Source organism: Myotis daubentonii, chromosome 3 (genome assembly GCF_963259705.1).
Source record: "Myotis daubentonii chromosome 3, mMyoDau2.1, whole genome shotgun sequence".
NCBI lineage: Eukaryota > Metazoa > Chordata > Mammalia > Chiroptera > Vespertilionidae > Myotis > Myotis daubentonii.
Window position 1 is genome coordinate 54,818,886 of NC_081842.1, and position 15,127 is coordinate 54,834,012.

The 15,127-nt window shown below is 44.0% G+C and overlaps 1 protein-coding gene across 2 annotated transcripts in view; it reads left to right on the forward strand.

The window, feature by feature from the left end:
* The first annotated feature begins 5,871 nt into the window (after positions 1 to 5,871).
* Positions 5,872 to 15,127, forward strand: part of TFRC (transferrin receptor) — a 29,540-nt gene continuing 20,284 nt past the window's right edge. Inside the window, exons 1-4 of one of the 2 annotated variants that reach the window (XM_059687511.1) lie at positions 5,872 to 5,998; positions 12,408 to 12,466; positions 13,485 to 13,689; positions 14,186 to 14,384. In XM_059687511.1, coding sequence (XP_059543494.1) covers positions 12,431 to 12,466; positions 13,485 to 13,689; positions 14,186 to 14,384 — 440 coding nt within the window. In that variant the 5' untranslated portion in view covers positions 5,872 to 5,998; positions 12,408 to 12,430. The remainder of the gene's footprint in view (positions 5,999 to 12,407; positions 12,467 to 13,484; positions 13,690 to 14,185; positions 14,385 to 15,127) is intronic. The other variant, XM_059687508.1, reaches the window with a different exon arrangement.

A 15,127-nucleotide genomic window follows, 5' to 3' on the forward strand; every position in this document is an offset into this window, starting at 1 on the left:
TAATGCTGTCCTTTAAGAGCTTTCCTAACCTTTTTTTTTTTTTTTTTTTTTTTTTTTTACAATTCATCATCTGTATATTGTATCATGTGTTTACCACCCCAAGTCAACTCTCCTTCCATCACTATTTAGGCTCCCTTTACCTTCTTCAGCCTCCCTCTACCCCTCCTTCACTGGTGAAGGAAAAAAAGCGATGTTACCTCCATGTAGCCAATTGTGAAACTGAGGCACAGGGCCGTGAAGCCCGTGGTTCTGCAGCACAATTGGTGACAGCACTGGGACCAGTTGCTGACTTCTAGGCTGATTTCACTACATTAGTGGCTTCTCTGGTTTGTTTTTTTTCCTGTGATTCCTCCCAAGTAGCAAGACTTGCTTTCATCTCCAGGTGAAGAAAAAAGAGAGGAAGGTAGAGGGTTTTGCAGCTGACTCCCACACACTCTGTTCCACCGGTAATTCCTCCGAAGAAGCTGCCAGGTAGAGGAGAATTTTAAACATACCCCACGGGATCGTTCTCCCTTCAGTCTTCAGGCAAACCTTTCTGCTAGACTGTGAAAGATCAGTCGGAGGCCGAAAACCAGGTGACACAGGCTTTATAGGGCAAAGACCTGCCGGGCTGTCTCGCGAAGGGAGAGCAGCAGCCCGTGCAGCCGGTTAGAACTCTTTTTAAGGAGAATGAAGAAGGCACCAGGGCTTGGGGTACTTGGCGAGAGCTGGTTGGTTAGTCGATGTATATGTCCATACGGGGTGTTCCTTCTGGGTTGGGGCCATATCACATTTCCAGTAAGTCATGGCCATTCTAGGGACAGGTGGGTTTAGCAATCACATTCCAGGGAAAGGTCAGTAAGTCATCGCCATTTCAGGGACCGGTGGGTTTAGTAATCACATTCCAGGGAAAGGTGAGTTTGTCAGACGGAACACCTTGTGTCTTCCTCTTCATCAACCTCAATCCTACACAGGTTCCCCACCCCACCCCCACTGCCGCTATCCAAGAGTGGAGCATTCCTATGAAACCTTTCTCGTACTTAAGCTGAGACGGTGTAAATGAAGACCCAATTACCATGCATTTATATGGAAAAAATTGGGGGCATTTCAGCCTCCCAAAATAACCTACTAAGTCACACCAAATACACTAAATACATCCAGATTGATGCTAAGTATAACACCTTGATGAGCTCTCATAGGCTTTTCCGATACTTTAGAACACATCCTGCTAACGATGCACAACATAAATCGAGGTAAAGCACAGATGCTCACAGACACAGTTCAGAGCGATGGTGGCTTGATGCGGGATGTGAGTGTCTGCTGGGGTCCAACCCCAGCAGGTCCAGGGGTCCCCAAAGGTGAGGACGGAGTCGGCGAAGAAGGAATGACACGGAGACAGCGTTCAGTTGATCAGCAGCCTAGCCAGGATCTCTAGCCAAGTTCTGGTCAGGATCTCCAGCGAAGTTCTGGTTAGGATCTCCAGCCAGGTTCTGTGTCCATGTTCTCTTGCTAGGTTCTCCAGGCAGGTTCTCCAGGTTCTCCAGCCAGGATCTGTAGCCATGTTCCCTCGCAAGGTTCTCCAGCCAGGTTCTGTCCAGGTTCTCCAGCCAGGTTCAGTCACCAGGTTCTAGTCAGGTTCTCTTGACAATTTCTGTAGTCAGGTTCAGTCCAGGATCTTTTGCCATGTTCTCTCCAGCGAAGTTCTTCTGTCTCTAGGTTCTGTGTAGGTTCTGTGTCTAGGTTCTGAGTCTAGGTTCTGTGTCTAGGTTCTGTGTCTAGGTTCTGTGTCCTGTTGTCTTGTTACATCTGTATTTATACCAGTTGATTCCAATCCTATCAATCTCTATTCCAAAGGTTAGGGCGTTTCTTATCTCCATTCCAGGGAGTAAAGATTATGTAGCTTAAGCATGATTGTTCGTAGTTAAAGTGATTAATTACCCACCTGGCACTTAGTTAAGGGGTTTTATTCCCTCCCTAACTTCAGGGGAAAATCCTCTACCTGGGGAAACAACCTTTCTCAGAGAGGTAACCTTGGTTAAAACACATAGTACCAGAAGGTGAGCAAACATATTAAGAACAGTATGCCATATATGCCAGGTCCCTTGAAACAGCAAGGATGGACCGGCTCCCAGCAAGTGTCCTTCCCTGGGAAGGAGCAGGCGGGGGCCTCTCTTAGTGCTGGGGGTGAGCACTGCCTCCATATTGGCTCACTGCGAACAAATGCTGATTCTTAACCGCCCCCCCTCTGCCCTCCCCCCCTACAACTCCCTTTTTGCCTTTTTTTCTTCAGAATTTCCTTTGAAAACAGATGTTACCACAGAAGAAACCTGGCTCTTAGGTGGGTCTGCCTAAGATCAGCTGGTAGTGTGTGGGTTCTTGACTTTGTGCAAGACAAATTTCACAACACAAGTCCAAATGAATTTTACTAGTAGAGGACGTTTATTAAAGCTGGGGATGGTGAAGCAAGGAAGGGCCTAGGACAGGGGTGGGCAACCTTTTTGTGAGTGCGTGCCAAAACCAGCAAAATCTCTGACTCAAAATTCTTCTGCATGCCAACCCTAATTTTTTGAGAACATGTTACGCCTACTTGATATCTCTTAAGGTGTACGTATGTGAAGAACCCTTGAAGAAATATATAAATTCATTCGAGCGACAAAAACACAGTATATGATGATGAAAATACATTTATTTTTTAATGTATACATGTACACTGATAGTCCGACAGAAACTATGACTCCGTTTGATATCATCAGTGGGACTTTTTGCTGCTGCATCACTGATGACAGAGATTTTACATCAGGTTTATATTTCGTGACCTTCAGAGATATGCACGAGCTACTACTTTCATCTGTCAGGCTACTCCTATTACGAGACGTAACAAAATTCATCACTGAAAACAAAGATTCACAAGTGTATGTGGATGAAACCAAAACGACTGGTCGGATCTAGGAAGGCAGGGAGAGTTAAGGCAAAGGCATAGAAATTGCTCTTCCCCTCTCTCTGGTCAATCCATGTCTATGGTCTTTAAGATAACTTGTTATGTAAAATTATTTATTTATCTAAGATGCACCTACACTGAATTTATCTGAAAAATAAAAGTTGATATAAGAAAAATTGTAAATGGAAGATTATAAGAGAGGGTTTCGGCGTGCCAGCAAAAGTTACTGGCATGCCATGTTTGGCACGCGTGCCAGGGGTTGCCCACCCTGACCTATGGATGACAGGGGAGGAACCAGGTGAGGAAATGAGCCTAGGCTAGGCTGCCTTGGCTCACTAAGAAGTCAGAAAAAAAGAGGGCCTTGGGGACAGGTTCAGGGGGTTTGCCCAGGATGAGCTGTAGATGCCTATTGCTGCCCTGGTTGTAAGCCTCTAAGCCTCATGGGGTCCCTTAGAGTTTAGGAAATGCATGCCGTGGGGGGAGTGGAGGGGAGAGGGGAAAGGCACAGGCGTGCTCCTGGAGGGAGAGGGAGCCCTGGGACCTGTGTTTTGAGGGGTTTTAAAGGCTGGGAGTCCAGGGGGAGGTCTTTAGGGAGGATCTCAATCGAATATTCGTCAGTTTTTTATGTTGATGTGCAAAAATGAGACTTATTTCCTTCATCTGTCTTTGGGTGTGGTTGGCAAATGGCCCTAATTGGATTTCTGCTATTTATCTCCCTGAGTAGGGTGATTTAAGCTATTTACTCTAGTTGGGGAGAAGTGCAAACCATTCTCTCTCTTTCTTTCTCTCTCTCTCTCTCTCTCTCTCTCTCTCTCTCTCTCTCTCTCTTTTCTGTGTAATGGAACATTTGTATGGACTGCCAGACAAAGCAAAATTACTTCTCAGTATGTTATAAATTCAGCAACAAAACAAGACAAATTTATTTTCATCTAACTTGAAATTGAGGGGGAAAGGGATAGTAACGGGAATTTAGTTGCTTAGTGTCTATTACTAATAAAAGCATGAAAATAAAAATATAATTGACACACCTTTAAGGTGATGTTCTTCCTCTTTATTGTTTCATTGTAGTAATTTAAAAAAATATTTTTTATTGATTTCAGAGAAGAAGGGAGAGGGAGACAGAGATAGAAACATCAATGATGACGGAGAATCATTGATTGGCTGCTTCCTGCACACCCCCAATTGGGGATCGAGCCCACAACCGGGGCATGCGCCCTGACCAGGAATTGAACCGTGACCTCCAGGTTCTTAGGTCAACGCTCAAACACTGAGCCAGGCCGGCGGGGCTCATTGTAGTCATTTTTAAAATTTGGGTTTTCATAGGTTCTGTCCTGACCTCCATCTCCTAAGCCCTCTTTCCCCCAACATGGCTGTAAGATTTTCACCAGAATACTAGCATTGTTTTTGTTTTTTAAGATCCCACCAGTCTAGGAAAGGGAGAGGGGACTCAACAGGCTTATTGTCTGAATTTCAAGGCGGCCCTTCCACAGCTAATTCATATGCATCGTATTCTTCGTTTAAACTTTGTCCTGTGTAGATCCACTAAGGTGCAGAGAGAGATACTCCTACTTACAAGATTTTAAAATAGTTCTTCATTGGGAGAGATTTTAAGGAACGGGGGGGGGGGGGGGGGGGGGGGGTAAAAGGAAAGGTTGTGGGTAGAACCCCGAGTATTTTCTCTATTATAGCGCCGCATAAAGGGAAGAGCAGGAGCAGAAATTAATTTGCATTTTAAAGGATTGATTGTTCTACATTCCTCAGAGCTCTTATCATTTTTTTAATTGAATCTTTATTGTTGAAAGTATTACATATGCCCGATTTAAACCCCCCCTCTCCCCCCCCCCCCCCCATTGATCTCTTCTAGCTCACCTCCACCCCTCACCCCAGGCCTCAGACACCCTATTGTCTGTGTCCACGGGTTAAGCATATATGCCTACAAGTTCTTTGTTTGATCTTTTCCCACCCACCCTCCCCCGCCTTCCCTCTGAGATTCTACAGTGTGTTCATGCTTCTGTGTCTCTGAATCTATTTTGCTCATCAGTTTATTTTGTTCACTAGATTCCACATATGAGTGAGAGCCTGTGATACTTGTCTTTCTCTAATTGACTTATTTCATTTAGCATAATACTCTCCAAGGGCTCTTGAAAGGGCTTTATCTCGAACCCTTTTATAGCCCCAGTCATTTCTTCCCTTTGTACACTTGTCTAATCTCCCTCACTGGACTATAGGTTACAAAGAGGCAGGGAGAGGGTGTGAATGTTTGGAAAGTGTTTAATAAAGTGACAAGAATTCAGTTTTATTTATTATGCACTGCAGAATCCTATAGTAACACTGGCAATGAACATGAACGCTCATCTACAATTCTATCATTCTAATCTCTTTTTTCTATTTCCCGTCCATTTCCTCACGCATTAAACATTAGGAGAAGCACGGCCCGTCCTGGTTCAGGAGTAGCTTTTCCACATCCTAAGTACAAATTTGCATTTTGCTTTTAATTATTTTTCCTCTTTGCTTAGCCTAAGTATCCTGAGACTGCAAAATATATCTGCACAATATGGCTTTAGTGGCTACCTAATAGTCCATCAAGGACATATGCTTTAAAGGACTTATTTCGGTGTAAGAAGCCAACATTTAGGAGTGGACGTTCACACCATCTGACCTTGCATTGCAAGGTCTGGTGCTCCGTCAAGGTTAGACTGAAGGATCGGGTTGTAGAGTTGCGGGCGGGCCGATCCCCAGCAGAGCGACTCGCGGCCGCAGGCGGCGTGCCATTCACGCCCTCCCCGCCCGCCCCGCCCGCCCCGCCCGCACCTGAAGAATTGGCGCCTTTTCCCCCACCCTGCCCCGCCCCTCGCTCGCTGCGGGGGCGGGCCCAGGTCCTGTGCGTGCTTTGCCGGGGGCGATCCGTTAGCAGAACGCCTCTTTGAGGTGTACGTGCGGCAGGAAGTGACGCAAGCCCAGGGGGGTCGCGGCAGGCGGGGCCAGACTATAAACAGCGGTGGGACCGCCGCCGGCTCGGAGGGTGTCAGCCAGCTTCTGTCGGCGGAGGTGCGGTCAACTGCGGGCGGAGGAGGCTCCGGGGTGAGTGACGCGCCGCTGCTCGGACTCCGACGACCCGTGGCTTCTGCGGGGCCGGGCCGGGCGATCTGCGGAGCGGCCCCCCTCGGCGCTGTCCAACGTCCGCGGGGGACGCGGGGAGGCTGCGGCGCCTCCAGGGCTCGGGCGGGCGGGATGGAGCGGGGCCCGCGTGCGAATGGGGAGGAGGCCGCCACCGCGCGAGGAGCGGGCGGCAGGTGCGCCGGGGCGGGGCGGCGGGGGGCTGCCCTGGCCTTCTTCTCCGCTCCCTGCTCGTCTCAGGCGCCGAGAGCCGCGCGGTTTCCCAGTTGGGGCGCTGAGGGCGAGCTGGAGGGCTCCCAACTGTCACTCCGCGCCCCGCCATGCGGCTTCCGGCCCCTCCGGCCACAGGGTCCCGGGTTCTCACTCCCCCCAACAGATGCAGGTCTTCGTGGGACAGCCCTGCGCCGCGGGCTCGGAAGCCGGGGGTCCGCCCCGCGCCCGGCGAGCCGCGCCGCCGCAGGGTTGGCCCGCTCCGCCGCGAGCACGTGGCCGCTCTCGGAAGTGTCCCCGGGGAATGGCTGTCGGGGTGCGGGGGTGACCTTGAGCCGGCGGCCCTTCGCCGCCGCCTTGGCGCTCGCCCCGGAACCTGGTTTCCCTGCTGGAAGGAACCCAGCTGCCCCGGATTCGGTTACTGGTTTGTCCCGGGCGTTTAGATCGGGATTTCTGGGAGCTGTGCACTTGAGCTCCCGGGCAGAACCCGATCTTTCTTGCCGCTCGCTGCAGTTGGGCTGGCGTGTGCGTTCTCAGTTTCCCCCCCTGCCCCCCCCCCCCCCCGACAGACAGAAGCCGGCTGAACGCCTACCGGCTTGGCTCGCCTCGCTCTGAAATGGGAGACCCTGGGAATGAAACGTGTACCTTGTGAGAGCTGTGGTCTAGAGGAGGCTTAGTAGAAGTTATCTGCATTGGAATCGATTTGCACAGCCGGCGAGGGGGTCCAAGGTCCATTGTGTCGCCGTTTCTGGTCGGCGGCTCTCTAAGGTGGTCGCTGGGAGGATGGCGCTTTGTGACCTGGCTCTTTTCGGTCCACATTTTACCTCTGCCCACTGCGGTGACCTCGGGTCCCTCAGAGAACTCGATTGCTATTTTATCCCGTTTTCTTGGCGGGGGGAGGGGTGGGGAGGGAGCGGGTTGACAGGACTGCAGTAGGAAATAGTTGTCCTGTTACCGAGGTTATTTAGATACCTGATATCTCTATTCTGTGCTTAAATATGAGTTTGGAATACGAGATGCTGATTCAGTTGTCTCTGAGCTGGGGAGTTTGATCTTTGACAGATTTTAAATGATTTACGAAAGTTGATTTTTACTGTGAAAATGTAGGCACGCTAGTACTTGCTGGCCTTCTGACCTCCCCCAGCCACACACACCCCTCAGTTTGGGATTATAATAAACTCAGTACGCTTGACAAGAAAATCCAGAATTAAAACATTTCTGTCATTGGTAGAAAATTTTCCAAGTCTATTAATAGCAAGGCACCCTTTAATCCGTCTTTGAGCCTGGCCAAGAGTGTCCCCACACACATCAAAGTGTTTCGGGTCCCAGGGCACACACCTGGGATCCAGGGTCCCTGGGCGGGCGCAGGAGGTAACCAATAGATATTTCTCTCTCCCTTCCACTCAGTGAAAACCAATAGAAAAAATCCTCAGGTGAGGATTAACTACAATAATTTGTCTTTGATGGAATGTTCTTTGTCGGGCAATGGCGTGCTTCTAGTCGGTGCTGAAGAGTGTTGGATAGGGAAGAGTGCTAATTGTGCCCTAAGGGGAGGCATTTATTGCCTCTGATAATGTACATGTACTTATTAAAAATGAAGCAAGGCTCACAGCTGAATTTGAATTAGACAACAATGAGAGCTAGTTAGTTAAAAATGATCTTGTCCTGGCTGATGTAGTTGGAGCATCCTGCCATTCACCCAAAGGTGGCGGGTTCAATTGCCGGTCAGAGCACATACCCAGGTTGCAGGTTTGATCCCGGATTGAGGCTCTGTGTGGGAGGCAACTAGTCTATGTTTCTCGTCTCTCTCTCTCAAAAAAAAAATTTTTAAGTCCTCTGAGGTCTTTTGGAACTCTTCTTGTGTGTTTGCCTTCTGTATGCTTTCCCTGACCACTACACAGGTAAACCGCAATGACTTCAAGTGGTCCTGACCTTCCAACTGGGCAGTCTTTTTTCAGAAAGCTGAATGGTAATAAAGATGCTGCTTGTTTTCTTTGATTTCCTCCACTGCCTTTTCAATTTAGACTCTTAAAGCTAGGAAAGCTTGACCTTCTCTTCATAAGTCATTCTGTGTATATTCAAGTATGAGGTCCGAGGGCCTTGCAAAAGTTCTGTAAGTTCATGTAGTCTCATTTTCACTGGAAATATTTTGCGAAATGGGTATCTGTAATCAATTGCTTGAGGTCTTGGAGCCTTACCCATGTAGGCTTTAAAGTTTTCTACTTTTAAAAATCTCCCTACTACCCAAGCTTTGCTCAGTGATTTCAGGATGAAACAGAATAGTGACGGATAGGAAAAGATTCCAGGTATCAGGTTTTCATTGCATTCTTATCATTCCCAAATGATGTGAAAAATGAACTTCATACATTAAGCATGCCCCTGTATTAAGAAATAGAATCTCGTTACCATGTAATTCCATGCCAAGTATTATTTAGGATAGGCACAGCAATCAGAAGAGGCTTCACAGATGGCCCTTGAGTAGGGTTTCAAGAACAGGGGAAGAATGTTAGTGGGTAAGGGCAGGACTGGCTTCTGTTTCATTCTGGAGAAAGTAGAGGGCAGTGAAGTATTGGGTGGTGAAGGCCTCTAGAACAGCCTCAAGCAGGCAAAAGGAACCTCACTTTATCTGAGCTCCGAGGACTTTGGAACTGGCCTCTTTCCTAAACTGAAGGTAGTTTTTCAGTGATAACAAGTGTCTTGTTTTTATTTCAGGTAAAATGGAGTAGCAGCTTTGAGTGTTATAAATAGGTGAAAGTATATTTTAGTTCCTGATCTCCTGCCCTCCTGGTTTTGAGACACCCCAAAGGAGTGTCTCAAAGCCTCAAGATAATAACAATATTTAAAAAATTAATTAGAAATTAATGCCACATTTATAGAAAGTGGGAATAATATTTGAGTTTTAAAGAAGTTTAAGATTGTAGTCTACTACCTTTGCCTGTCTCCTGTCTTCCATTCCATGGCTCAATTGAAAACATTTCAGATCCTCCTTCCATTTCATGTTCAGAAACACAGGGGGCTCTGTTTTGCTTACCTTAATTATCATTATTAATGTGAGCAACTGAGTAGTTTTCCCATTTATTGTTAAGAACACCAAAGATATACCAGGTGCTCATATGACTAAAAATCAAGGCGATGTTTGGTTTGTTTCTTTTTATTAATCCTCACCCAAGGATATTTTTCCATTGATTTTTAGAGCGAGTGCAAGGGAGGGGGAGAGACAGAGAGGCAACAATGTGAGAGAGACACATCAATTGGTTGCCTCCCATACAAGCCCCAACCAGTGCTAGGGATTGAGCTTGAAACGGAGGTATGTGCGTGCCCTTGACTGGAATCGAACCCGGAACCCTTCAGTCCTTGGGCCAACTCTCTTCTACTGAGCCAAACTGTTTAGGGCTGGTTTGTTTCTTGTAATAGATTATCAGCATTGGTGGTGATATCTTGAAATAAGCCAAATAAGAGTTGCTGGGTGTGTTTATAGATAGGATAGTGTTATTGCAACTAGCCTGGAAAGTTTCTCTTTCATGCTTTTAGAACATTTAAATTAATGATTTCAGTTGGAAGAAAATTCATTAAGGGGTTCTTTTAAATAGAAGGCTTTACTGTGTGTGAGGTAGTTTTATTTTATTTTTTGAAACAAATTGGTGTGTGAGGTCATTTTAAAAGAATGACTCAAATTCTCTGTATAAAATTTCAGGAATAACTTTTTAGGATATCATAGCATTATATTCTTCACAGATATGTTAAAATAGGAATTGCCTAGGTCACAGTTTTTTCCTCTAACTTGATTTCTTTTATGTTATAGTCTTAATTTTATACCTGGGGATTGAAATAGGAATATCTGTTTTCTCAGTAAAAAATGTGCTTCGATTTTAATTATACAAAACCATACTTAGATGTTTTATTAATGTAGACTTGCAATCACTCAATCTTATCATTTATTTAAATCCTTTATTTAGATCATTTTTAAATATGTTGTCACTTTAGTGTTAAAATTAATTTAAAACTAGAAACCTTGAGGAATGGCTGATTCAGATGAGCATTAAAGTAAGCTGCTTTTTCCTAGAAAAGGATGATTAAAATTCGTTCAGGGTGGGGCCTTCTAGTTCTGGCTCTAGTGATTGGGTTAGGGCAGTTCTAGTGTAACGATAGTGATAAGCATTTTGTACCAGATGGGGCAAGAGTTTGTGCTTCTAAGAATATGATCTATTTATTGGTTATTGGCTTTGGTCTTCAAAGCTACGGAATTAAATAAAATGTTAATAGGTTTTGATAGGAGGCTTTTCTAATTCCAGTTTATATAATGTCTTGTTAAGATTAGTTAATATTTTTAGAAATGAGAACACAATTTCTAAAACCCAGTAACACATTGAATTTCATTTTTAGATTATAATTTTTCAGCCTTGAACAAGTCACTTAACCTCTCAGATAATTTGGCTCTTCATCTAGGAAATAGCATACTCTATGTGTTTCCTTTTGTGTATTCTTTTTGCATCAAAGATCTATCATGTCATTTATAGGAACTGTTCTTTTAATCAGAAGGATCAGGTTTTCTCTCTTTTTCTATTGAAGATGCTTTGTTGTATTTTTTTTTTTCAGGTGCCAGTCTATTTCTTTTGTATTTGTGCCTTCAACTAACTTCAGTTACATAAATCTACATACCATGGATGACAGTCTTAACTCAGGGGTCCTCAAACTACGGCCCGCGGGCCACATGCAAATACAAATATTGTATTTGTTCCCGTTTTATTTTTTTACTTCTAAATAAGATATGTGCAGTATGCTTAGGAATTTGTTCAGTTTTTTTTAAACTATAGTCCAGCCCTCCAGTGGTCTGAGGGACAGTGAACTGGCCCCCTGTTTAAAAAGTTTGAGAACCCCTGGTCTAACTAGTTTTCCCCACGTTTTTAATTTTGAAAAGATTTGCAAGAAAAATTGAAATAACAGTAATATGCATTTCCATACACCCTTTACCTGGACTCATCAGTCATTAACAGTTTCCACATTTGCTTTATTTCTTATATACTTTTTAAATGAAAGTTATAGACATTACAATATCTCATCCTTAAATTTTTACCCATTAATCTGCTAAGCACAAGGCGTTCTCCAAAAACGCAATACCATTATCACATTCCCCAAATCTAACTGATGCAATACTGTTCCAGTATATAGTTTATACTGAAATGTCTTATTTCTCCCAATAATGTCCTTGAGCCTGTCTACTCACCGCACCTCAGTTTGAGATCTAAGCAAAGATTTCAATAAACTTAGTTGTCATGTAAACTAAATATCTTGGTGAGAAGCCCTTTCTAGAAAGGTGATAATATTTAAAAGTAAACTTGAGCCCGTTTGGCATGGCTCAGTGATTGAACATCTATTATGAAACCAGGAGGTCATGGTTTGATTCCTGGTCAGGGCACATGCCTGGGTTGTGGGCTCGATCCTTAATAGGGGGGGGGTGCAGGAGGCAGCCGATCAATGATTCTCTCTCATCATTGATGTTTCTGTCTCCTCCTCCCTTCCTTTCTGAAATCTACAAATCTATTTTAAAGAATAAAAATTAAGCCCTAGCCAGTTTTGCTCAGTGGATAGTGCATTGGCCTATGGACTGAATGGTCCTGGGTTCTATTCTGGTCAAGGGCATGTTCCTAGGTTGCAGGCTTCTTGCCTGGTCGGGCGTGTTCAGGAAGCAACCAATAGATGTGTTTCTCTCACGTTGATATTTCTGTCTTTCCCTCTCTCCCACCCTCTCTAAAAATCAATGGAAAAATATCCTCGGGTGAGGATTAAATAATAAAATTTAAAAATTAAGAATTAAAATATAAAATAAAAAATGTTTTAGCCGAAACTGGTTTGGCTCAGTGGATAGAGCGTCGGCCTGCGGACTGAAAGGTCCCAGGTTCGATTCCAGTCAAGGGCATGTACCTGGGTTGCGGGCATATCCCCAGTGGGAGATGTGCAGGAGGCAGCTGATCGATGTTTCTCTCTCATCGATGTTTCTAACTCTCTATCTCTCTCCCTTCCTCTCTGTAAAAAATCAACAAAATATATTTTAAAAAAAATGTTTTAAAAGTAACTTTGATACATAATCTAGTGTGGTAATAAAAGCTTTTATTTATTTTGATGCAATGCATCTATCTCATTATGATAATTGTTTTATTACTAGGCTCTTCTGTGTGGCAGCTCAGAATGATGGATCAAGCCAGATCAACATTCTCCAACTTGGTAAGATATTTTAAGTTTATATTTCTCTCAACAGTTTGTAAGAATATGAAATATGCAGTAATGACTTTCACCAAGTAAGCACGAAATAATATCCAAAACTATTATCAGGTATTCATTTACATTTGAAATGGTGATTATAACTCATCCCACAAAAGAAGAATATATTTATATTTAGTCTTGAATAGAATTAATTATAGAAAATCTTGTCGGGTCTTTCAGGGTATTTGGGGCATTGTGGAGGGGAACTGCCAAGTAGATCAGAGGAACTAAAAGCACAGATCAACATGTATTTGCATAACCACCCCTGAATGAAAAGGCTGAAGGAGATGAAGGCCAGTCAGTCTGTGTTCTAGCCATAACCTGCCATTGACAGAACTGGGCACACAGAAGAATATTGGTTTGAAAAGGGAACTGCCTTTGTTATTGTTAATCCTCACCCTAGGATATTTTCCGTTGATTTTTAGAGAGAGTGGAAGGGAGGAGAGAGAGAGAGACATACAAATTGGTTGCTTCCTGAACACGATTGGTTGCCTCCCCAAACAGGGTCAGGATTGAGCCTGCAACCCAGGTACATGGCTTTGGCTGGAATGGGGCCCAGGACCCTTCAGTTCACAGGCCGACTATCCAGTGAGCTAAATCAGCTAGGGCAGGGACTTCTTTTTCCTTAAGAATATATCGCAACGCCGAAACTGGTTTGGCTCAGTGGATAGAGCGTCAGCCTGCGGACTGAAAGGTCCTAGGTTCGATTCCGGTCAAGGGCATGTACCTGGGTTGCGGGCACATCCCCAGTAGGAGATGTGCAGGAGGCGGCTGATCGATGTTTCTCTCTCATCGATGTTTCTAACTATCTCTCTCCCTTCCTCTCTGTAAAAAATCAATAAAATATATTAAAAAAAAAAAAATATATATCGCAAGTCATAGTAATGGCCCAATAATAAGTATGTTACCCAACCAAACTTTTTTTGTTAATGTCCCTACTCCCTTCTTAATGCTTTCTTTATTTTTTAAAAAATCTCAGTTTGGTGGAGAACCGTTGTCATATAGCCGGTTTAGTCTTACACGGCAAGTAGATGGCGATAACAGTCGTGTGGAGATGAAACTAGCTGCAGACGAAGATGAAATTGACAATAACGTGAGAGGTAATCGTGCTCACGCAAAACGGAAAAGGCTTAATGGATTAATCTGCTGTGGGACTGTTGCTGTCATCATCTTTTTCTTGATCGGTAAGAGTGCCATTTAAACCTTAAATGTTCCTTGTCACCAGTTCTAGGAAGTTGTTAATTCAGTTCAGCAAACATTTATATTGTACCTTCTTGTGTGCCGTTGTGCAAGGTAGTAGAAATACAATAATTAAGATTCTAAACCTGTCTGAGTTTAGCCTGGTGGGAGAAAGGCACATGAATCATTTCAGTGTAATGTGCAAGTGTTAGACTAGAAATAGGCCCAGGATATTTGTAGCATAGAAGCTTGGCCTAAGTATTCAAGGAAGGCTACTAGGAAGAAAAGTCACCCATGCTTTGAAAAAGTAACTGTTAAGTTATATAATTTATTAGATTAAATGGTTTAAAATATGTAAAGCATACATTGATTCCTTTATAACTGCTTTAAATTTGATTAAAACCAGCATTTTGAAGACTAAGCTGAAAATATTTTAACCCCTATAGGAATAGATTATAAATAAAATCCTGTGAATTCAGCTCTGTACTTTTTCATCCCTAGGATTTCTGATCGGCTATTTGGGCTATTGTAAACGTGTAGAGCCAAAAACTGAATGTGAGCAAACAGAGTCTGCAGCGATAGACACTGAAGAGGAAACTGAAGAGGACTTGCCTGAAGTATCTCCCCACTTATTTTGGTCAGACCTCAAAGCAATGTTGTCAGAGAAACTGAATACGGCAGACTTCACCAAGACAATCAGGTGAGTCACAGCGACTTCACAAGTTGGACCTGAATATCTAAACAAAGGTGACCGGTCTGGAGGAAAGGCTTTTTAGAGCAGGGGAGGCTTCCCGTGTTTTGTTAGAGGGTAAAGGAGTCAGTAAAGAATTCAAACTATGATAGGGAAAAAAGTAGAACTATTGTGGGGACTCTCCTTTTTCTTAAAAACAATTCACAGGTCCTTAATCTTCGTTATCTGCTTCTTTGTTGCTTGCTGTCAGACTTCTTTGCTCTGATTTTCCATCCTAACCCATTTTTAAAATTTATTGTTGGTACTAACCCCTTTTTTAGATCATGCTAAGCTCTGCTACTCTCGCCAAGTCATCTTTATCCTCTAGATCAAGACTAATTGACATGTCTCTAGTATTCCTTGATTTCTTCTGGTTCTCACTCATTAATCCATGTCTTAAGAAGTGTTGTAAGGTTTCTTTTGTCCTTAGATTTTTTAAAATTGATTATATATAGAGATAAAGACATCAATTGGCTGCCTCTTGCACCCCCCCTACGGGTGATCTAGCTCACAACCTGGGTAGGTGCCCTGATAGGGAATCAACCGGCAACTTTTGGTGCGGTCCACGCTCAACCAGCTGAGCCACAAAAGGGCAATCCTTAGATTTTTAAGTTCTTCCTTACACACGCATCTAACTCTGTAAAGAACAAATTTATATTTTACCTTTTTCTAGCTATACTAGCTTCCTATAGTTTCCAATGGTGCAATAGTTC